The sequence below is a fragment of the Melanotaenia boesemani genome, chromosome 22 (assembly GCF_017639745.1).
Source record: "Melanotaenia boesemani isolate fMelBoe1 chromosome 22, fMelBoe1.pri, whole genome shotgun sequence".
Classification (NCBI taxonomy): Eukaryota; Metazoa; Chordata; class Actinopteri; order Atheriniformes; family Melanotaeniidae; genus Melanotaenia; species Melanotaenia boesemani.
In genome coordinates, this window is record NC_055703.1 from 17,677,198 (window position 1) to 17,702,931 (window position 25,734).

At 38.3% G+C, this 25,734-nt stretch overlaps 1 protein-coding gene across 1 annotated transcript; it reads left to right on the plus strand.

Moving 5' to 3' along the window:
- The first annotated feature begins 6,606 nt into the window (after positions 1–6,606).
- LOC121634170 (single-minded homolog 1-like) lies at positions 6,607–17,486 on the plus strand. The gene is made up of 12 exons (XM_041976676.1): positions 6,607–6,750; positions 7,527–7,947; positions 9,499–9,581; positions 9,677–9,766; positions 9,903–10,011; positions 10,352–10,437; positions 10,801–11,000; positions 11,158–11,264; positions 11,483–11,630; positions 14,636–14,792; positions 14,907–15,294; positions 15,635–17,486. Exons 2-12 carry the CDS (start codon positions 7,773–7,775, stop codon positions 16,381–16,383), a joined length of 2,292 nt encoding a protein of 763 aa, XP_041832610.1. The 5' UTR covers positions 6,607–6,750; positions 7,527–7,772; the 3' UTR covers positions 16,384–17,486.
- Positions 17,487–25,734: the final 8,248 nt, after the last annotated feature.

Here is a 25,734-nt window from a genome sequence, read left to right on the forward strand (position 1 = left end):
TAAAAGAAATACAACCATATTAGAGGATTTCTTTAAACCCTTGCAGTTCCTTGTGTCCCGATGACCCAGTAGGACGAGCAGAAACAGCAGGGTGAATACAATCAGAACTGTCTGCATCAGTGCTCCAGGCTATTAGGTTCTCACTGATGCATAATGTTGAATATTGTAGAAACAAACCCAAAGACCCTTAAAAGCAGGTACAGCTAGATATAGATTTACATAACAGACATGCATGGAAAAAGAGATCATGGGAAACCATTTCTCCTTTTGGACAAATCAAGCAGCTTTCTGAAGACTGCATATATTCAGACACATATCCATGAGCTGTTACTGTTTTTCTTCTACTTTTCTTCTCTTTTCCCCAGACGCTCATCATCCAGGGAAAGACAGAGAGTTCATGCAAGGATCAATGTGTCTGCACAGGAAACTGTGTAATGTTAATCACAACTTTAATTTGGGCTGAATTAGCATTTTGATGAACTTGCAGGGCTGACTCGTGTACTCTAAGCACCTTCAAACGCAGCTCACACAGAGGAAATGGCAGCGTGGTTAATTAACGCTCGCACACAGCAGATGGGCTCAGTGAAGGACCTGGCAGAAAGAGATACAGAGAGCAAGAGTTGGTACAAAAAGCCGCTATTAATAGGAGAAAAGGAGTGAAAAACAAAATTTCTTTCTTCAAATGAATTGCCTAGTTCGGGAGACAGGGAGTATTAAATAGAACTCTGTCTTTTAAGGAAAACAGCACAAAGAGGCTGTAATAGCTTACAAAAATCACAACTGGCAAATCTTGCTCAAACACGAAGGCTGTTTACATATGTCCAGCCGTTTCAATCTCTGAGCACAACATGGTACCCAACTCTCATCGCCTTTCAGTCATTCCATGAAATCTTCTCACACATTTAGAATTGTTTCTTTATCTCTCCTTTTTCTTTTTAATATCTGATTGCCAGGAGTTTATCTCTTGTATTTTCTATACATTCTGGATACCTCCTCCATTAATAGACAATATGTCCTCTCCATCTTTCCCATCCCCAGTAAATAATTCACATTGCTCCATCTAATCAGGTTATCTGTATCTGTGATGTGATATATAGTCCATCTTGTCATTATGGAAAGCATAAGAGGAGATATAAAAGATGGAAGTGGAGAAATTGATATAAATATAGAGGCAGGTCTACAAATAAAACTACATGATGGACATGGATCAGGTGTGGTTATGTTTAGCACAATTCTCCTATGTTTAAAATCTAGGCTATAAGATTGTACCAGTTCTGCATGTGAAAGCCCATGAGTTTATCCAACATTATTGCAGATATTTGGCTTTGTGTGTGCGCGTGTGTGTTTGTATTCTACCTACACACCATCCAGAGATTTGTAGAGATTTGAAGCTTTTGTAGGAGGAAATTGATGCATGGAATTCATGTAAGGCAGTGCGGTTTGGAGCACAGACTGATCTATTTGACACATTTAAGTGAAACTCAACATCTAAAGCTGTTCCTGTCATTACTCATCGTGTGTCTTTCATTGTTGGTCTAGTTATTTCACCCATCCATTTTCTTTACCCACCTTATCCTGTGTACCATGTGGGGGATTGGAGGCTATCCCTGTTGCCATTGGGCTAGTCCATCACAGAGCTAACGAAACAGCATTGTTTCCATCAGCACTCTGAACACCCATATCCATAACTACAGCAAAACGCAATTTTTCGGAGAATGAAGGAACAATCGGAAAATACACAGAAAAAAACCCAAGCAGGCAAAGAGCGAACATGCAAACTCAACTCAGAAAGAACTAAGCTAAAATTTCTACCAGCCAATGCAACCAATCAACAGTGCTACTCACTCTGCTGCCTTTCAGCTGGCTCAGATCAGTAAAGGAAAGTCAGTGAGTGATCTAAGTTAAAAACACACGCAGATATACCACATGGCCTAATGCTGGATCATGAAATTACCAAGCCTCCTTTAAAGTCCCTCCAAAGTTAGCAGGTTTATGGGAGCATAACCGGTTAAAATGTTCTGTATTGCCTTTTGTGTTTCTGGAAGGAGCAACATAGTATAAAAAGGTTTTGGTTAAAATGAAGCCTTTTCAAACTCCAATATATAGCCTTAAAGACACATTACTTAATAGTCCAGCATCATCCAAAGGCTGACAAACCACACTATACAACTTTCTCCTCCAGGATGCTGCATGACATTGCAGCCAAGTTTCCTTTTATGCAACGCGTCACATGCTAGCAAACAGATATAAACAAAAGGGACAATTTTAATATGCACCATGATGACTCAGCAAAGAAAGACAAGAAGACATTATTGGAGGTAGAGAGGAAAAGAAAGAGAAAAAGAGACAGAACAAGTGCTAAGACATAAGACATAATAGATAAAAGTCCAAATAATACTGTCTTTCACTGGCTGGAGAAAGCTCACTGTACAGGTAGGATGTAAGATATCGAATTAGCCATCCGTAGTGGGCATAATACTGGAAAATTGTAAAAGTTCCGTACTGCATCTTTAAAGATCACTGAGTCCTGCATAGAAGCAGCACAATATATATTTTTTTATTGACTAAAACTTTGTAAAGTTGATTGTATAATCCATGAAACTCTTATCCATTTGTGTATGGGAGACTTTTTGGCCAAAGTTTTATTTTAATTAGGGTACAAGTGTTCAGTCACAACATTCAGAGGTTTGCTTGATCAAACATGAGCCTAAAGAAGCACTACGGAAATTCTACAGATTTTCTCAGCAATGCTCTCCCTAACGACAGCTAAATCTTCCACCTTAGCTGAGCTTTCTCCAGCCAGTAAAAGTCATGCTTATGTTGATTCTTGTCTTATCTCTTGCGCTGCCAATTTTTTGCTTTCTTTTCCTCTCTTCCTGCAATGATGTCCTCTTATGTTTCTTTGATGAATCATCCATTGTGCTTGTTCAAAACGGCCAGTGTGTTGATATCCACTTGATGTGGTGCACAAAGCGAAGATCAGCAACGTTGTGCGGCATCCTGGAAACAAAAGTTGACAAGTGCTATTTCTCCACCTCAGGATGCTGCTGATATATCACTGTGCCATTAAACAAGACAGGAACACAGAGTCACAAAGTTACAAAGCAATTATTTAACCCTTTAAAGCCCAACCCAAGAAAAAATAGGGAAAGCACAGATAGGCATTAGCTCCATGTTTCTCATGTTCCACTTGAAACTCTTTGAAGTTTGTGCCTCTTAGAGTCTACTTAATTGACCACCCAGGAAGTGAAGATTTGGTGGCAGATGAGATGGTGGAATAAGTCAGCTGACCTTAAGAGTAGCCTGTTGTTAAAACCACTGGGAAGTTTGACTATCCAATTCCACTCACTTATAAGTCAATTAAAACATGACCTTATTAGTCACAGTCACTAACCCCAAATCCTGCCTATTAACCCTATTCAGCTGAATCAAATATGGGCAAAGTTGGAGTTATCCAAAAGCTGTCTAGAGTGGTTGCAAGATGTACTTTCACTTCATCAGCTTAGGTGCTGGTTTGACTCCAATCTTAAAAAAAAAAAAAAAAAAAAAGTTTTTTTATTTAGTTTTACCTTCGTTGTGTTCCCACCTTCTTGTGAGTTCTTTGTTTTATTTTTAACTAAGTTTACAATCACGTCTTTGTTCAATTTAGGCATCAAAACAGTAGGTTTAGTGATAGGAAAATATTATGATTTAGGGTAAAACACAGCCTTTGACATACTGCATGTTTCACTTAAGGCATTACTATGTGAAACAATTGAAGTTCGACTGGGCTCATTTGGTTGGAATATACAAAATTAAATGTATCTGTACCTTAGAAATGTAGAACTGCAACTTTAGTTTCTAACAGCTAGCCCCACATCCTGGAAAGACTGTAAATAAAAGATGGATGCAGCCAGCTTTATGTTAGCCAGTTGTTTGTGGACAATCTTTTCAAAATCTTTTGTATGTGGTGCAATTTAAGATTCTTGGTTCTGGACCAGCAAAGTATTAGCACTTCACTTGAACCAATTTTTAATTAGTTTGTTGGTTCATTCAAGCTCAATCAGTGGCTTCAAACAAGTCCTGTAAATTCCTCTGTTAAAAAGGATAGATGTCAGCAAGCTAGTCACCTGAAAGTCTTTCAATGTCATTTCACGATGTGATTCAAAGAAATTACACATTTTATTCCTCACTCAGCACATCTGACAGGGTGTACATTTGTCCCCTCACCTCCCTCACACCTTTTCCTTGAATCCTTTACCAAAGTAATCTTCACTAAACTTCCCCCTCGCTTTGCTTTTTGTTCATGCTGGGAAAAATTTCAGACTTGGCCTCCCAGGGAGAAGCATGATTGTAACGATACAATAAAAATGGAGAGATGAAGGAGACTTGGGTGGTGGCAAAGAAGGGGGTTGGAAGGACAGCAAAGAAAGCTCCCCTGTTGTGAAAACCTGTGGTGGAGCATTAACAGGATGTCCAGGCAGAGTAAATCTTCCACCAGCTGCTTGGAGCTCTTACCTGAGGAGAGCTTCCCAATCGCTACCCTGACAGGTTGTCAATGCATTGCAGACACTGTGAAAGGAAGTTGGTTCTAACAGGACTCCCCTTTAAACATTGAAATATGTTTTAAGGTCAAAGTGTGACATTTGACTTTGAAAAAAAGTTATGGACTTAAAATTATTTACAAAAGGAAGATTCAATAACAAACCATGTTGCTAGTGATGAACATGTGGATTTGATAGGTGTATCTGGTTAAGAAAGATTAAATATGAGAAATCATTTTTGGATTGAAGGAAAAAAAATAGGTCAACTGTAAAGCTGTCTCTAATGGTCAATTTGTTCATTTTGCTTGCCATAAATGAGAAAGTAATAGAAAGGTATGGCCTTTTAGGGTTGATTTGAGTCTGGTAGAAGACATTTGTAGACATCCAATATGTCTGTGGTCACGCCCCTCCCTATACACACAGAAGGAAGTAGTCGGAGATATATCCGCTCTACGGCAGCAGGAGAGTCTCCAATTAAGGCAGAGTGCAGCATCAATTTAAGGGCTAATTATGTGCGTAATGAGCTCACCGCAATGCGTCCGCGCCCCCGACACCGAGCCCGCTTCTCCAGCCACTCACCCCCCATTCCACCTCCAACGCTTCTTCACTCCATCTCCCCTTCTTTCATCTGAGCGCCCGGTAGCTAATTAAAAAGCTACATGCGCCACAGCGCCTTCATCTGACTCACATCATGGAAATTAATCCTCATATAAACGTGCGTTGACGAACACCAAAACACTGGATGAGCTCAGGAAGCCTTGTTGCTCTCTCAGTCAACAGCTAGACGTTAAATGCGATGCACGGTGTGTGTGTGTGTGTGTGTGTGTGTGTGTGTGTGTGTGTGTGTGTGGTGGTGGGGGGGGGGGGGGGGGGGGGGGGGCAAGAAAACCTGCTAGAATAGCCATAACTTTGAGTTGACGGGATTGTAAATTTGATGAGAGTAGGAAATAAAGATCTAGTACATTTGTATAGGTACAAAGCCTTGTGCAAATCCAACCTAAACATTTCTATTTAAATTTTAAATAAAAAACAAAAATAAAGCCTGTGCAACATGAGATGATATTGCTTTAAATTGCAACGGGTTGTTTATGTATTTATTGGCCCTAATAAGTTTAGTTCAAGGAAACGTGTGAATCCAAAGAAAACCAAAGATGTTGTATAGCAAGGAAAAGGAAGCCACCACAAAAATGTAAATTATTTCGTGCAGCCGTATCACTGAAGCAGAAGTTCTATGTTTTAATCTATTGTGAGCATTTGATTTTAATTAAAGAGACATCTAATGAGCACTGCAGTGATGGTGAGAAAACAACACAGGGGTAACACGAGCTACACACATCTTGTTTTCTAAAAGAGGTTTTGTTTCTGTTTGGTTTGCGTTTTAAATATAATAATATTTATATAATATTAATAATTACATACCCACGCTGTCATGTCATCAGTCCACTAAACTGCACACGGCTTCTTTGTGAATTTAAAATAAATATATTTGTCAGCATCATCTATTCCTGGATTTACACATCGTTTTAACGAGGACATGGAGGCAATAACAAGAGGTTTGGGAAATAACTCAAATATACATTATCTTTTAGTTATGAAAGAAATCTTCAAATAAACACATGCACATTTGATTTTAGTTTTTTTTTTTTTTTAGTTTTTTTTTTTTTTTTAATACAGTATTTGTTTAGTGGAGGTATTATGGGCTTTCATTTAGCATCTCACCTGCCCAGTGTTCCCTATACTATCTCATAGGGATATATTTATCTATTTCAGTTTGATCCATCATCTTCAAGCTAATGACAAAAACACAACAAGATCATATTTAAGCTCTCTCCGTGCGTGGCAAACAGCCTCGCTTACCTTGCTAGACCAAATTGACGCCTAAGGTAAGTGTCCAATCACGTAATAACTTCAAACTCTTCCATCCAATCAGATCAAGGCAGAGGCACTGGGTGGGCGGGTCTTGAGCTGAACGGAGAAGGACGTTGAGATAGTTGAGGAGAGGCGGTTTGTTGGGCACGAATGCCACTCGTTGCGCGTCCTTGTAATTTGGAGAGGTGTATGCAGCGCACGGCACGTTCGCCTTTCCAGGTGGAAATCCAGGAGGAGCTGAAAGCAATTTTAACTGGGACGACTGCTGAACCCGGTTCAGGACAGGTGAAATTCCCAGCAGGCTGCGTTTAAGGCCACAGGATCGATTCAGATTTAGGGAAAGACCGTACCTGCTCGGGTAGGAATAGCTCAAATATATCTGTCTGAATCATTATTCTAGCTGCATAGATGAAGCTACGATGGGTCCAAATATTCATATATGTATATATTAATGTTGTAAAAAAATGTGTAAAAAATCCAGCGTTGTTAAAGCATGTCACATTTGTTTTCAACAGAGCAGTTGCACATGTTTCAGGAATAGTGACAGGTCAAATGTCATTTCCTCGACAGTACAGCGACAATGGAATTTTTGTTATTGAAACAACAGAAAATTACGACTTGAGGAGTTATTTTTTTGCCACTGGCAGATTTAATTCTGTCAAGACAAAACCCCGCGAAATGGTCGAAGGTTCTTAAAGCGTTCCTTTTATTATTTGTTGTACCAGTTTCATAAGAGCAACACAAATATGCATAAGATTTTGACAGACAGTAAAAGGACCGTGGTTTAACTAGTTTAAACGTTTCTATTTATTTATTTATTTATTTTTTTTTTTTTTCCATAAAATTACACAAAATGTATGCAGGGAGTTTTCATTCTGTAGTTATTCGTATTGCAGTGTTTTGTTGAAATGGCTTGTAATACTCTTACTAATCGGATACATGTTGCTGTTTTTTTCTGACAGATTAATAAATGATAGATTTGTACGTCTTGCATCATATATCACAACGACGCCAGGGAGTTTTTCGTTACAGAATATTTTTGGTCTTGAGAAAACGTTGGTATCTGTAGAAGAATTTTTTCAATCTGGAAAGGGACCACACAAAAAACTGTTCCTCTCTTTTCTTGTTTTGCAGGTCATGGATGAAGGCCAGCGGTTGCACCGAGGATGTTTACACACAACTAGCTGAACCGACTCGGGAGTTCCAGGATCTTCACACATTTTGGATTCAGCCTTTTGTTTATTTCAAACCTCAAGCTTTTTATTTCATTAAAGACCACAATGAACGTGAGGCGAAGTCGGAAGGAATCAGTCCAACTGCTGCTTTAGATGAACATCGTTTCATACGAGTGAGGACATCGTTAAAAAAGAAGCCGTCGAAATGAAGGAGAAATCCAAAACGGCCGCAAGGACTAGACGGGAAAAGGAGAACAGTGAATTTTATGAACTGGCCAAAATGTTGCCTTTACCGTCGGCCATCACCTCCCAGCTAGACAAAGCCTCTATAATAAGACTGACAACAAGTTACCTGAAGATGAGGATTGTTTTTCCTCAGGGTGAGCGACGAACCCACGACACGCACGGCTTTCTACACAGCAGCATTTTTTCTTTTTTCTTTTTTCTTTTTTTTTTCTTTTCCTTGTTAGTTTCCGAGCTCAAACCAATGTACAAAATAATTCTAACTCAGTTTGATTGAATGATTCTGGGGTGGTAATAAAAGATCTGCTTTAGAAAATTGACATTATAGCCTTTTACACCAATAACAAAGATGCGTAAAGTAATTTTAAAAAATGCTTAAATTGAGGGTATAAACATATAATTTGTACATTATAATTTGTACCACTATATGGCAAGATTATATATATATATATATTTACCACTGAAAAGATTTGGACTTTGCTATATGGCCAGGATAAAAAATATTTTTTTGGAAAATGAAGCGTTGTGACGAAAAGACAGATTAATAACTAAAACTGAAGTTAGTTATTTTGTTTATTGTGGCTTTCAACTTAAACGAAGCATCACGGAAAATTTTAGCTCAATGATTCCTCGTTGATCTACAGGGAATCTTTATAAATGGATTATGCTTGTTTTAATTCAGTGTGTCCAAATGAGGCGATCTGCCACCATCTTCTCTGCAGGTCTCTGCAGGCTTCTTCAAATACGTGACTGAGAACACAAATCACCAATTAGAGAAAGGCCCTGCAAGGTGTCCAGTCACCTAAGCAGGAGACACATGCAATTAACAACCTGTTTTCTATAAGAAAAAATTCTCAAATGATCCGCCAATAACATCTTATAATTATTTTATGGTTAGCTTCCTGGTGGATTTGTTCATATTATTGTGAATCAATAACTTGGAGAGAAATCAAACGAAAGAAAATCATATTTTTCACACTTGTTTGGCTTATTGCCCAAAGAACAAGGAACATAACATTTTGTATGTGTGCGTGTGTGCATGTGCGTGTGTGGATACGTTTCACTTTTAGTACCACTTTCCATGTGGTGGAGGGATGTTGGTCCTCATGTCCCCCCTACAGTGGAGACCTATTTTCATTTACAGCGGGGGAGACGGACAGCTCATTTACTGATGATACCCGAGCTCCATGAGATTTCTGATGAAACGGAATGAATTTTAATGAGCACCACGGACTTTCTTTGTCCTATAGGAGTGCTGGGATTTAAAAAAAATCAAGACTCTAATAGTGTATGCAAATAATAAAAATCATTTAAATAATAATAATAATAATAATAATAATAATAATAATAATAATAATAATAATAATAATATGAAACGTAAAGGTTGAGTGGTTTAAACAATCATTTGCAGTAACACTTCGGGCTTTCTTCTAGTCTGCAAAACACGTGAGACATGAACGCAGCAAATGGCCAGATTGAATGGGAGGGAATAAACGCTTTAACTGTAAATTGGTCTTTTAAACAGGAGCTTTTCCCCCTCCGGATATTTGTGTATGTGCTTGTGTGTCTGTGTGCTCTGCTAGAGTAAGATTAACTAAGAATGTGAACAATAACGAATTGGTAGTATTCATGTTTTATATTCCATTCTAAAGGAAGACAAGCAGACAGCATTTTGTTATTGTTTGCAGGTCTTGGTGAGGCTTGGGGCCATGCAAGTCGAACAAGATCTTTGGACAATGTTGGACGGGAGCTGGGATCTCATTTGCTGCAGGTATCGTCATTGTTATAAATGTGGCAGTGACTGATTTGCGGTCCTGTAAAATAAGATGAAGATTTTAATAGCGGTTTGTCGATTTTTTTTTACAGACTTTAGACGGATTCATCTTTGTTGTGGCTCCAGATGGGAAGATAATGTACATTTCAGAGACAGCGTCGGTTCATTTAGGATTGTCTCAGGTCCGTTTGTTTTAAATTAGTTTTATTGCCACACATCATTTCCTGCATGTGCGTTATTCTTATTTAATCCAAGAGGTACATCATGTTTAGTACCTTCGTGTACCTATCCGTTGATTACCCGAGTTATTCTCAACAGGTAGAGTTGACTGGGAACAGTATTTATGAATATGTCCACCCTGCCGACCACGACGAGATGACTGCTGTGTTGACGCCACATCAGCCTTATCACTCACATTTTGTACAAGGTACCATTTCCTCTTTAAAGCATCCCATATGAATGTCATCTCTTTTAATATTTATGCAAGCAGTTTAATAGTTTAATGCTAAATACAGCCGATGTTTATTAACAAACAGAGGCTTTACAATTTTGTCACTGCATTCTAAAAACACTCAATAGATTATTTATTTTAATTAAATACATATGATAATTATTATAACTTTGATTTTTAAAGTAAGCCTTTGTAAAATGGTGGCATATTTTTAAAATGGAGTCACAGACAGTCCCTTGTAAATAATAACAATAATAATAATAATAATAATCTAGATTTTTTGTAGTCGACGTTGACCATGTCTGCCGTCTTTCAGAATATGAAATGGAGCGTTCTTTCTTCTTGCGGATGAAATGTGTTCTGGCAAAAAGAAACGCAGGACTCACCAGTGGTGGATACAAGGTGGGAAATTTTGTAAATGATATTCTATAATATTTTTTGATAAAAAAAATTGTTTTGTTCATCTATATATATAATTATTTATTATTATTTGGAATTGAAATAGAAAATGTAGAAAATGTACAATTCTATTCAAAGGCTGTACTGTAACAAATATACTCTGTATTTTTACATTAATGTATTTTAATATATTTTCATCTATATAATATGATCAATCAACTTTTCTGAATTTCTTTGGTAAATAACATGCAAATGATGTTTTAAGACTTATTTCTATATGACTGAACATTTTAGGAATTTCCCTGTTTAATAGCAACTTTAATTTATTTATTTATTTTATTTTTTTTCCTTGCTGTGTTTTTGCAGGTGATTCACTGCAGTGGTTATCTTAAGATCCGTCAGTACAGTCTGGACATGTCCCCTTTTGAGAGCTGCTACCAGAATGTGGGGCTGGTGGCTGTGGGTCACTCTCTGCCGCCCAGTGCCGTGACTGAGATCAAACTGCACAGTAATATGTTTATGTTCAGAGCCAGTTTGGACATGAAGCTCATCTTCCTGGATTCCAGGTACAGGGCAGACCTGTGTTTCTTAATTAACTTTGCTGTATTATTTGTATGCATGGTTTAAAGGATATATAACTAGTTTCAGACAGAATCACAAAATTATTAAATACCCATAAATCTATGTGGCTGACTAATTTTCATCTCCTTAATTTCTCTTCAGGGTAGCTGAGCTGACAGGTTACGAGCCCCAGGACCTTATAGAGAAAACCTTGTACCATCATGTCCACAGCTGTGACATCTTTCACCTGCGCTGTGCTCACCACCTCTGTGAGTTACACACCTGTTTTTTTTAAATATTATTTTCTTTTTCTTTTTTCTTTTTCTTTCTTATTTTTAAAATAGGCAGTTTAACCTTCTCTCATCAGATACTAACTGTTCAGGCAACCTTCCACAGCCAACGTGTGCTGACAATTACACGTCTCACATACAATCACACTCAAAACAAGTATTTCATTAAATATGCATATCTTTCTTTTATCTCCAAGTATTGGTAAAAGGCCAAGTCACTACCAAGTATTACCGTTTCCTTGCCAAGCATGGTGGCTGGGTCTGGGTCCAGAGTTATGCCACCATTGTCCACAACAGCCGATCCTCAAGACCTCACTGTATCGTCAGTGTCAACTACGTCCTCACGTGAGTCTAAAACCAGAGATTTTTCTTTGAAAAAATACTCTTTAGAAAATGATTAAGTTCATGAACAATTCGTGCATAAGAAATAGTTGCAGTGTTGGGTTTGTGATTATGAATCTTTCGGATACTAAAGCTAATTCATTATTTAAAGTAACACAGTCATTTTAATGCAAATGGTGTGATCCAGGTCCAAAACAAATGCTTTCTAATGGTTTTTGCTGGGTGAATGGCAGAGAATATTTAACTAGATTTAGTAAAATCATATCATACACTTTTATGATCCTTTCTTGAAGCTTGCTTTACGATATAATGGGTCTTTGTCTCATGGAGAAATCCTTCTACTTATGCCTCTCCAGCTTCTCTGTACAAATCCACCAAATGCTGTGAGTGCAGGGTTCAGGCAGTTGTGTGTTATGAGAGCACAAAGCACACTGAGGCCCTTTGAGACAGCAAGACAAACACCAGGGTTCAACCCCATCAAAAAACCTCTACTGTCGCCAGCAATCTGCAGTCTAAGGAAAGCAAAATCGATCAAACGGTGAACTAGGAATCAATAGCTATCTCATAGCTGTAGCACATGTTGGATTTTCCTTGTTAGGTTTGGTTGATCCTCTTGTGTGTTTGTAGGTGTGTGTGTGTGTGTGTGTGTGCATCTGATATAGAGTTTGTGTGAGTTTGTACGTGCATGCATGCTTATGGCTGCACTCTAAGTATTGATTTCCTCAATGCAGTAAGGAGAAAACAAAGTAACTATATTAAAATGACACTGAATTTCCAAGCACATAATTAAGTATAACACGGAGGTATCCAAGGGCTCACACGCAGCAAAATTGAAAATATAAACAAAAACAAAAAGCAACTGCATTGAAAAAATAAACAACAATTCAATCACTTGGCCATAACAGCAAAACCCAACAAGAAACAATTATTACATCATGTCCGGAAGTTTGCTGGTAGCGTATATCAGGCATGAGGTGCTCTGACATTGACCCTGTAGTGGAATTCAACTAACACAGCTGAGTTTGCACAAAGTCCCAACATTATTGGCTCAGACACAACTTAGACAAGGCTCAGATAGGATGCAGAACCAGCCACTGTACCTGCAAGAACAAATAATCCCCACACTGTGCACTGGCTGTCCAAACAGAGTCTTTCCCCTAAGGTGTTGTACATAAAGAATGGGTCATATTTAAAGTCATACTAAAGAAGCTGGCTGTACAGGGTCAGGGATAGGCCACAAGGTGCCAGACAGCTGCTATTACATACTGTTGATGTGATAAGTTAAGAATAGGCTCATGTTTGCCGAACACTTGACACTCGAGCCTTTTTCCCTCCCTCAATAGCAACACTTGGATTGGGTTCAGCTGTAGGACAGTGGGTTATATTGCGCATGAGCTAAAAACACATAAACAAGTAAAAAGGAGTCAGCAATATGCATGGACAAATTTTCATAATATGACATTTACAGGCAGGCTTTTGTAGTTGCATGTGGGTGTGAGTTGGTCACATTGCTTCCTAAGCAGCAGGCAAGTAACAGTTGTGTAGCAGAAAAGAATGATTAACTCTCCTCAGGGTGTTTGCTATTTCTTGGAAGCTGAGAGCTTAATCTCTTGAATTCATTTTAACTGTTGTTGTCACTGCTCATTGTCCTCACATCATTCATTTCATAAAAAGTGTGATTGTAAAATAAATCGGGCCAACTATCTATATTCAATATTAGCCAAGACGTCTGTTGCAGAGTTACTATCGATTACGTCATTTGGTGCAAACATCCTCTAGGACTGTAAAAGAAAACTAGGAGATACTAAGATGTTTTGCAATGAAATATTGAAACAAATGGTGATGCTTATGTGTTTAAGAACACGCATGCTGAATAATGTATTTAATGCAAAAGCCATTCCCCTAAATACATGAACAGGTATTTTATACTCTAACTCTCACAAAGTATACAATTTTTTAATATAACCAAATTGTTGTTTTTAATGGGATCATCAAAGGAAAAAGTAGATAAATAAATAAAATAATCAGCAACTGAACTGAAAAGTAATAATAAAAATAATAAAACTTTAGAGAACTTTTCTAAACAATGTAAAACATCACTTTATATAGCAACACACAATTAATATAAACTAAAAACAACTTGAGACATCAACAACAGCAATATGAAGCATAATGAAATTATAGGGCAGTATACAAGTACATAAATAAATACAATCAGGAAAAATGCTTTCTGATAAAGGTAAAAAGTAACAATAATAATAACAATCATAAAGAATAACAGTAACATTAATTACAGCATACTATTTTTTATATAGCACCCCAGTTACAAAGTGCTAACCCAGAAAAGAGGCAACAAGACAAGTATTAGAACATGTAATATATCCATCAGACTTTGCCAAAGGCCCTCTGAAAAAGGAACATTTTAAGGAGGGATTTAAAGGCATTAAGAGATGTTGGGCCTGAGTGCAGCAGGCAAAGATAAAGTAGGGGCTCTAAGGGAAAGAGTCTGATGTCTCTTTGTCACAAGCTGTGATCTGAGGTCAGTCAGTAGGGCACGATCTGTGGATCTCAGTGCTTGGGAGGAAACATAGCAGCTCACTAAGCCAGAGATGTAAATCAGGGCAAGGCCATTTAAATCTTTGAATGTGAGTGTTGAGATTTTGAAATCAATACAAAAATTGAGGAACCCAGTGAAGGGAAGCACAAGGGTGATATGTTGATAGTTGTTTTTTTTGTTGAATTCATATTTAGGCTGGAAAGCTCGTGCAGGGTTTTGCACTAATTTTGCTTAGAATTTTGAAAATGATATATTCTGTAAATTTCTTTATTTTGTGATTCCCAATTTTTGAGAAAACAGGCTTTTGCATCAGAACATTGTGGTAAAATTTTAGATAAACAAAAGTGATGGAAACTTGTTTGTACAGAATTCAAATGAAACATAGCAATATGGAAATGTTGAGAAAAAAAACTACCCTAATCTCTGACATGTATGTCTTGTGTGTAAAAAGGGACACTGAATATAAGGGAATGCAGCTCTCTTTGGACCAAATGAGCCCCACCAAGCCAGCCTTCCCCTATGCTGATAGTCACACCGAAGACAGGAAGAGCACCAAGGTTCGTCTCACCCAGTCAAAAGCCAAAGCCAGAGTGTCACCCTACCCACAGGTAGAAGATGGTTTTATGAAGTATTGTCAAAACAAGAAACATTTTGTATGCATATTTAATTGTTAAAAAGAAGTTAAGATCACTCAGGATTGTTATTACTTTGTATCTTAACAGCAATTTTCAGCTTTCAATCCAGAGCGTTCAGAATCAGACCAAGACAGCCAGTGGGGAGGGAGCCCACTGACAGATTCTGCTTCTCCTCAGCTGTTGGATCCCAGTGAGGCTGCAGAAGCTTCTTGTGCCTACAGACTGTATCCAGATTCAGGCTCCCTGTGCTACAGTCTGGGTTTATCAGAAGATGACCTTGCCCATGCCCAAGCACATCCTCACACCACCACCTGTGATCGTGCCCGATGCCAGAGTGGCCGCTACTTCCTGGGAGCCCCTCAGTCTGGAAGAGAGATGTGGTGGGACACTACACGATCTGTGCTGTCACTTCCAAAATTCTCAGTGGAGAACAGCGAGGGCTATGAAATCACATCCTACCATGGCGCCATTCACGGTGAGGTGTTAGGGTTGAGACCACAACCATCTGTCTCTGGAAATAGGTCTGGTCTTGCTTCTTCTGGTAGCTGTTTTCCAAATGTTATTATGAGACATGCTAAGTTGTTTACGCTGTCTCTTGCCAGTGTGCCGATTGCTACCATCTGTTCAAAAATTGCCTGCAATTGAAAGCCAAGTTATTTCACATTTCACATCCTCAAACAGTAAAACAACCCCCACTGTGCTTCCAACAAGACATCAGACACATGTCCACATGCAGGGAAAGCTGAATCTTACACATTAACCACATGTGCACCTTTTAACAGGATGAAGTTTATTTATTTTACTTCTCTTTGTAGGACGGGGTCACTGGGATGAAGACAGCGTGGTCAGTTCACCTGATGGAGGTGGATCTACCAGCGATTCAGGTGAGCGTTACCATGGTGACCAATTCCAACCAAGCCCTCAAGAGCCCAGCAAGATGGAGACTCTGATCCGGGCCACACAGCAAATGATTAAAGAAGAGGAGAGCCGTCTACAGCAACACAAGGCGCTCCTGGATGTCTCGGGCCTCACCAAAACTCATAGTTCATGCTTCACCTCCTCCCTACCCCATCACTCTCACTCTCAACTCACCATGCCCAGCGTGGTGTGCCGTGGCCCTGGGGCCCCCAGCATCGACCTCCCCTCTGAACGCCTCCATCACCGAGATAGCATCAAGGTGCCCAGCTCCCATGACAATGACGAAAACACAGCCAGTCCTGCTTCTTTGTCTCGTCTCAGCAGTCCCAGTTCTGACGGAATCCCCAGGTCAGGCATCCCCCTCACCAAAGACTACATGCAGACAGATTTGTCCCCCCATCCTCCACAATCCCAGGGGAGTCCGTTGCTCTATCCCGCCCAAGAGAGGCAGCCGCTGGACAGGCAGGCGACTTATGCCTTGGCTGGGTACTCTCTGGGGCACTTGTATGACCCCGAGAACTTACGGAGTTACTCTGGCCTTGCTTGTGGAGGAGTGCAATATGATGTGGCATCTCATGTGCGAATGCAAGCTGAGCAGATACAGGGACACAAGGCCACCTCAGTTATCATAACCAATGGCAGCTGACGATATCTGGTGCATATACGTCCTGTTTAAATGAGGATGTTGGAGTTAGTTATAATGTATGCATGAGCATCACCGAACAGCTGTTTGATACAAAAAATGCAAGACTGAAAACAGGATACAAGGCACCTTTGATGGACTGATGTTCATTCAGCACTAGGAGGCTGATTCAGCTCTACTTCAATATGTCAGGCCTTTGTATCATACCCTTTTTGTTTCCTTTATCATCAAAGGATGATTTTTGAAGACTCAGAGGAATTAATGTTTGGGAACTGACATTTGATACGCCATCTGGCACTGGGAGTTGCTTAGCCCCATTACATAGGAAACATAGTGTTATTTCAATGGCGGTGAACTGATTTACCCTCCCACCAAAAGCTGGTTAAACATCAAGCAAGTGGCTCTGTCCCACTACTCTCACGCACCATTGGTCAAGTGAGTTAATCTGTACTGGACGTATTTCCAAAGGCAGTAGGAAAAAGCGTTATTCCATTGCCCTTTTACCTGAACATCCCATTGAACAAAGCATAATGTTTGACACATTAAGTGTAACATCGGAAAGACAGAAAAGTGTTTCACTGTTGTAAGATGTCAATGTTCCTAGTATTTATTTGTCAGTGGACTGTTTTCTGTATGTCTCTTTTTTTCTGTCAAAGTAGAATATTTTACTGGTGACACTGAATTAGTTTGGGTGTTTGGATCACACCATTATGACAATATTAGATAAAAAAAGTGAAAAACCAGAATGAAAAACTGCCTCTGATATGTAAAAATGAAATGCTGCCATTTAGAGCTCAAAGAAATACCACCAACAATTCCATTTCCCTCCTACAGTTTGGCATGTATGTATGAACTCATAGATAAAATGCTATTTTTTACATATCAGAGTATAATTTTTCTGTTTTTATCTCACTTAACCTGGCTTTTTTAGCATATAATTATGTATGCTGTGAGATAATAGCTTTCTCCCCTACATGCAAATTTTCTCTCAACAAGGCAGTCTGAAGGGTTGAAAGGATTGATGCAAACCTGTCTAAAATAAGTTGAATGTCTTTAGTTTCCTATTTAATTTATTATGTAAATATCATTACACAGTGAATTTTTGAAAAAGAAGTGGCAAGATTATTTATTAATTGGTTTTAAAAAAAAAATGTGTCTCCTTAATCTGAATACAGTAAACAAATAACTTTGGTTTGTGTTGAATTTTGTCATCTGTCAAAGCTGCTTTAAGTGAATACATGCACACACTGCTGCCTCAGAAAACTGGTATTTAGATATACTGTACATGGAAAAAATAGATGTCTAGTATCCTATAAGTTTAGTGGTTGTGTATTTTTGTGTCAACTTCACCTTTTTCCTGAATTATTTTGTAAAATACAGCCGAAAAAAAGGCTAGAATTGAAAAAGGTTAAATCTCTTCCCGACTGGACTTTTCTCTTGATTTCTCATAATAAGAAAACTAGTAGTGAGAAAACATGGTTTGTGTGATATATTTTAATCGTAGTTAATAACAGTCTACAGAGTATTTATGGTAGCAATACCATGTAAAAGTTATTGATTCAGTATTGTTTATGTTAATCGTGTGACTCAGTGCAAAGGTGTTGCACATTTTCTTTATATTAATTACTGGATGACAAGCCCTGTCTTATCATTACAAAAGTAAAGCAGCATTATGAGCTTTCAATGTGCTTGCAGCAACACGTTCCTTCTGTTTGAAGCAAGTGAACTTGCACATTTAGCCACTCTGACCTCTGCTCAAAGGCAGTTTCTGTGGTGTACTTTAATGTATGCAAGTTATTCACATGTAGCTGAAAAGCTTGCTTGCCTGTCTGTCTGAGCTGAGACGGACTTGGACGCAGTCTTGGCCTGGATGCAGAGCTCCCATCAGTCAATCCTGACGTGACTATGTGATGGTCTGCCAGATATTCTGCTGCTGTCATTCCAGGAGGCGAAACTACTATAACTCTCAGTTGCTGACATCATTGAGGTTTATGAACAGCGTGTGTGAAATTGTGTGTGTAAATGTGCTTTTAGTGCTAAGATACTTCGATAATCAGAGACTCTTTTTTTTTTTTCTTCCACACAGGGGTTTTTGCCTGATGTGCCCTGAAGGCTTTCACATGTAGAGTCAGTTACAAATTAGGCCAAACACTGGGCTTTTTGCCCAGACTTTGCACTCCAGCATACACCTCCCCAATTACTTCTTCCCTCCTCAGTCTAAAGAAAGAAACAGTCTATTAGTGTCTAAGAGAGAGCGCAAAGTTGTGGGGTTGTATGCCAGTCTAGCAGTTTTCTCACAAGGTTTAAAAAAAAGAACTTATAGACAACAAGTAGCCGTGGTGGGTAAGAACCCCTGCATTTAGGAACTTTGTTGAAAGAAACGTTGATCATGCACACAGTATAAAAAGCGAATGTAGATTGAATGTATGTGCATGACATGTTTACACGCATGCATTTATATGTAAGTAACTATTTGATGCTGTAAATCTATAAGTATATAGTTATAAGTTATTAATTTTGTAAGACAGATACTTACAGTTTCTAAAGAGAGTTTTTTGTGTTGTAATAGACTGAATTAGCATTCATTTATTTAATTTATATAGTAATCTCAGACTTTTGGTTTACCAAGTTGTGGCTCATTTCTTTAATAGCTCTTTTAAAAAAAAGGAAAAAAAAATAATGTCCAATCAAGTTTAGAATTTAAACCCAAATGCAGTGTAGTGAAAAGAGTGCTATTTCCCTCTGAAAGGTGAAATGGAGATTGTAGAATAGGATCGTATTTAGTGGAAATAAAACTTCTCAGAAATCTTAGTTAATTTAAGCATTTGATAACTTTTGAACTTAAAAATAAGAAAAACAGGGCACCTGGAAGGTTAACCACATTAACAGATGAGACTCTTCAAAGATTAATCTTTCTATTTTTATGTGTGATCTGAGGAGCTATTGCAGGTAAAAGGACTAGTATAAAATCAAATGAGGAATTAGTATGGAAGGATAGTAAGGTGTTAATACAACATATATGCTTTTTTACTTAATTCATATTGAGATACTGTTCTGTAAAATTACACATCCTCAAACATGAGTGAATTAGCCTTGTTTACAACATGATGTATTCGAGGATATTAAGACGCTGGCTGTGTCATGCATTTAATTCAACGTGGAAGTTAACATTGTACAAGCAGGACCGACAGGCAAGGCTGTTAAGTGTGGAGAAATGGGTCCTAACTTCACAAATGACCACAGAAATATGAAGGTGCAGGTGGCAAGGCTCAGAATAGCCACTGAATGTCTACTTGATTGATTTCAGGCACAGGATTGCAGCACAATTGCATATTCATGCATCAATTAAAGTGTTCCTCCACTAGAGCCTTCATAATTCAACCTGGCACTTAGGGAAGAGTCATGCTCATGAAGCACATTCAGAGCAGCATAAAGGAAAATGTTTCAACATGTTTTCTGCTCATGTGTACTTTATGACCACTTTGAGTGTGAACTGACATCTTAATTGTTTAATTCCTCTTCCCATAAACCAGCCGGGAAATTGTGACTTTTACATATATTGCGCTGCAGTTGCAGGCTGTCAACCCCCACAAACATTATATATAACTGTGCAAAAATCTTGAGCCGACTGCCATTTCTTTATTGCAAAGTGAACAGGAAATATGTGCAACAACCTTTTGAAACACACACGAAGCATGAAAAGGTAAACAATACAGTATACTGTATAATATAGAATGTAAGGCAAAAAAAAAAAAAAAAAAAAATTCAAAAGTCAATGTTTGGTATGACCACCTTTATTCTTCAACACAACCTTACCCCTTTTAGACTATCTTGAGTTTTACAGGCTTCTTGAAGGACAATGCAGAGCTCTTTTTTGGTGACAGCCGTTTGTTCAGTTTTCTGTTGAGATGATCCCATACCACTTTAAAAATGTTGAGATCTGGGCTCTGAGCATGGTTTGTCACTTTATAAGACCTGTTGTGACTGATTTTCAAACCAGTTTGCAGAAAACTATTTCTGAATTTGGTTCACCATCTCTCAGGTTCTGTGTCAGGCCTTTGCTTGATCTTTTTCTATCTCTCACCAAGTTGAGTCACGCTTTTACGCCTTGTTAGTCCAAAATGACTATCTTATATCTCTGCCAAACGGCATCTTTGGCATTTTATGAAGACATGCCCAAAGGAAAAAAAAAGAAAAAAACTCTTTACCACAGGGTGCTAGTATGAAAGTGTGTAAAGGTACAATTTAAAAAAAGAAAGCAAAATAAAAATAATTGAAGGATGGCTTAAGATTTGAAATAGTGCTGTTGATAAGAACACCTCTATGGTGAGAAAACAAGCATATCTGGTTGAGATTCACTTGCAAATTAGCCATCCTAGAGCATGATATTACCTGGGAAAATCATTCAACTGAGACTCTTAAAGACACCTCTACAACGGACAATACAGCACTAGAGGACATTTAGATGTTCTGATTGGGTAGACCAGGATATTGAGGTCATTTGGTCGATTTGACTGACTGAATTTGGAGACTGAGGTCATGCTGCAAAGTGGAGAGGAAATAAGGTTTTTGTGTAGCAGCATCTAAATTGGAACTGTTGCTTAGAAAATGTGCCAATAATTAAGGTACAAATTAATGTACTTTTTAACTTTACAGAGTAATTAGCTCTTTGCTTTTGCTTACAGTTCATTCATCTATTCATCTTTATATGCATATATATATATATATATATATATATATATATATATATATATATGTATATATATGTATATAAAATTTTATAAAATAATATAAAAATATATATAAAATAAAATAAATATTTTTATATAATATATATAAAATACATAATATATATAATATTTTAAATATTCAGCAGGTATCGCTGAATTTCAGTTACGGTGCTCTTTGAATCCTCTTTTCTTCCCTTAACCAGTCAAGGCAGATGGCTGTTGGTCCTGGTTCTGCTGGAGGTTTTCCACTATAACCTGCCACACCTGGATAGGGGATTGAATCAAAGAGAAGATTTGGTGCAATCCATCGGCTTCCTTGGCTAGGTAATTATGTTTTATTATGAAGTGGCTTTTTTTAACAGAGTTGATTTAAACTGGACTGATGTTTGTGGATTGTATAATGGATCTGTTTTAATTGGATTATAATTGGACTACAATGATTTGGATGGAATAAGACTGTATCTTTTAAAGTGCTTTGAGAAGTTGCAAAGCCTTTGTTGAGATTTGCTGCTATGTGAGAAAAAAAATGAAGAAATTTGAACCTGCCTGGTATAAATCTTTAAAGTCACAAAAACAAAATATTGTAAATCAGGGAATGGAGTTATTTTTAAGTTACTTTGATTGAATTTAGATGAAAATCCCAGAAATGGTAAGATTACTTACACAAAAGCGAACAAAACCACCTTAATTTAAAACTCACTAATCCTTCAGCAATAAGGCTATTAAAAAGACTACAAGTACAATATCCTGAGCCCCTATCACATACACACACGCAGACACACACACAAGCACATGCTAACGCACACACACACCTCCAGGGCTCAGACAGTGTGAATCTAATGCCCTCCAATCCTGTGAATCCCTTTGTTCACGATTTCACGCTTGATTTGCCCACAGCTTGAGTCTGGCTGGTATCAGCACTCTTGTCACTGCTTTCACTCCTGCCAAATCCACAGAGCCACACAGGATCCATGTCGCTTCTCTCCTGCTCTCTCTCTCCTCGGTTCTGCCATTGTTCATTCCAGCATCGCAACAAAATGCTCAGTACATGCCAATAAGTTGTGTTTGTTTATTTGTTTGTTTGGATAACGGTCTATCTCACTGTAAACACCTCATCAACCTGCCAAGATCAGAGCAGAGTAAATTCTGTTATTTTTAGCCATGTTGCATGGTTTACACTGTTCCATAGCATCTGTATGTCTTTGTTAAATGATTTCAGTTGAAGGAGCAATCCCCCAATGCATTGACAACTGTACAACATACAAAACACAAATTGTTTACAAATCTGAAGATTGATTCAACACCTCACACAAAAGACCTTTCAGCCATCCGGCTTTGAAATTTTGTCTTCTTAAGGTGTCACATCAGCCCGGCTCTTCTACTCCGGTGATCCCTCTAGCATTCGCACAGAGCACATGTTGTGACAGCTGCGTGAGGGGTGCAAGAAGGAGAACACAGGAGATGGACAAGGAGAAAGAAGGAGAGAGGAAAGAGCGAGGAGAGAGTCTCCAGAGAGAAGGTGCCAGTGCTCCACAGCTCCAAGTCATGGCCTGCATCCCAATGAGGAGATTCCCCTGCAGCAGCAGCAGCAGCAGTGGTGGAGCAGAGCAGCAGGAGGGGCCAGTGCTGACACTGTACCTCTATAATCCTTGATAGCAGCATTACACGCACTGCACAAAAGGGTTAAACTCCAGATGGGTCTTTGAAGCAAAACAATGATTAAATGATTAAATTCCATATCAGCATTACAGTAAACATGCTTATGATAATAATCTCTGCATAATGACAATAATCTAAATTATTTTTGTTCTTCAAGACTTTCTTTTTCTAATTAAAGTAAAAGTCTATTATAGTGCCAATATATTTTTCTCAGTTTGTGCACTGAGTCATTATATCCTGTTTATTTTCCTCATCTGGTCTTCATTTGGTAATTTCTACATTTTTCCAGAATGCCGCTCAACAGGTGTTGGAAAAGTTTAGGCATCCAGCTTTTGGTGTAGTTGGCAATAAGTACGGCATTATCGACACACCTAAATCTGTGAAGTGCAGTTTTTTTCTTTTATTTTGTTTGGTTTTCTCCCCTAGGCATCTGCTTCTTTTCTAGAAATGCAATCATAGACAGTAAAGGGTAGAACAAAAACCACAACAAACAGCACGTAAAAAAACTGATTTGGTCAATTCTGAACTCTGCCAATGGAGGAACTATATGGTTGTACATGCCTCCTATATAATGGTTTTATTGCTCAATATTACCAATTAAGGCCTACAATGATCCTGCTGTTTTTGGTAAATAGGAGGCAATTTCTAGACAGAAGAACAAGTTTGTAATTTAGCTGCAATATTTCAGTTTTTTATTGGATGAGTGCGAAAAAATTTGGATTGTATAAACTCTTACAGAACTTTATTCAAAGTTAATGATTATTTTCTGCAAGACCTTTGAAAACACAACAAATATTCTGACCAAAATTCAAAGCAAGCCAATAGATAAAACATTATGTGCTTAAATTCAGGATGAGTTGTGTGAATTGCTTCAGACCTGCTTTTTATTTTTATCATTTCTCTCTCGCAGGAAAACACCAGTAACATCCATAATCCTGGTGCTGACAGCTTTAGTGTGAGTAAGAGCATTAGCAGTGTGTAACCACCTCTCTTTCCCCTCCTGAGAAGAATTAATAACTAATTATGTCAGGTCACTCGTCCAGATGGTCCTATCAGATGGGCTCACTGTCTGAACCTCACCTCCAACAAGCACCTCTGACCCTGGTGACCATATCACCCCTGGCAACACAGAGTTTGAGGCCTATGCTTCTGGGAAGATGGAATCAGGGGGTGCACGAGCTTTTGGGGTGAATATAAAGAGGCGAAGAGGGGGGTACAAGTTGGGCGTGTCTGATCAGTGTTGGATGGCTGCCTTTAAAGCTCCATGAATACGAGGCTTCCTACCGGGGCCTGATCTCCACGGTCATGATTCTGTTATTACACGGCATGTTCCTGTGATGGGCAGATGGCTCGGAGCACAGGCACATGCATTCACACGCATTCAACACACGCCGAGCCTGTCGCATCAATGGACACAACCTGATACTCCCCTTTCTTGTCTCATTAGGAGGCTATAGAAACATAAGAACATAATAGGGGGGAATTAAGTGCCTGTGTGGATGTCAGAGGGGATGTGGTGGAAGATTGGGAGGAGGGCTAACAAGCGCATGGTGCGCTCCCTCAGCTTTGTGTGGTGATTAGTGCTTTCGGTAGAGATGACAGGTAAAAGACAAGTCCTCAGGGACAGAGCAGCTTTTAAACGGACAGTTAAACAGCCAGCAAATTGACAGCAGTAAGAGGTAGGCGTCAAAGCATTGGACTGAACCCTGTGATGTCCATGCCACTGGAAGGAAAGATTTAACTCATACCGCGCATGTAATTTTTGTAAAGTTCTGTATAAAAAAGTAAAACATAGGAAAAACTAAAAATATCTATGAACTAGTATTAAATATTCCCAGTCGTCTAAATGAATAAAAAAAAAAGGAAAAAATAAAATTATTTAGTAGTTTTAATTCATTTCCTTAATTCACACTTTAAGCAACACATCCACAGCTTGCATCCAACATTTTTTTCTTCTGCTTTACAGATTTTGTTTCTCAACATCTTCTCCGAAAGCTCTTTTGCAATTTGTCACATAAAAGCCACCTAAAGTCTTGAGCAAACAGGAACTTTACCAAAGCCCCCTATTCTGCAGGAACTTATCTCTGCCTTGTATTTGAGCAAGAGACATATGACAAAGCAGCTAAGAAGAAATCAAACAAGGACACCTTAAATAGGATTTAAGGTGTTTAACCACATCTCACTTATTCTGCCACTTTCTATTCAGTCTCGAGGCACAGAAAAAAAAGAGGGGATAGTAAAGTCAGACAAATGCCTTACACACCATCGGCGTGCAGCAGTGCTTTTGTAAAGATGTTGTCATTGTGAATCAAGTTTTTAAATGCTTGGCATAGCAAATAAAATTCTGAATGGCAGTGATGAGATTGGTGGCCATCACTTACTCAATTATATCAAATGACCTGGCACATGTTGATAAACAGAGTTAATTACTTGTGAAAAGGTTTGTCATTATCATTACATCATTACTTTCTGGCATTCTGGTGCTAAGTGTCTAACAAGATTAGCCTGCTAGTCACGTTTTTCCTCTCAGCTAAGCAGACAATAGACAACTTTACCAGCTGACTGTTTCTTACAAGTCTGCCCATTATGGATTCTCAGACTAAACAGGAGGGATGTTTTGGAAATTCAAAATAGTTACAGCATTGATATCCACTGAAAACAAGGTAAAATATAAAGGATTTTAAAATGTGCTGTTTCCTTAATATTTGTTTATGTATAAATTTGATAACAAAAGACCCTGCATGTTTGCAATTTAATACATTGTATTGTAAGAAAATAGCTAAATTGAGAACACTCAAAAATCTAAATTCATCATTTGTGTCTGTTTTTATGGAAAACTGCTTTTTTTTAGGTGGGGAGAGGTGTTGATCCACATTAAGGGTCTGGCTGTTTTCAGTCTTAAGTATTTTGTTAAACCAATGCTGTAGATGCACAGTTTACTAACGATTAATGTTCTTTCATTCAA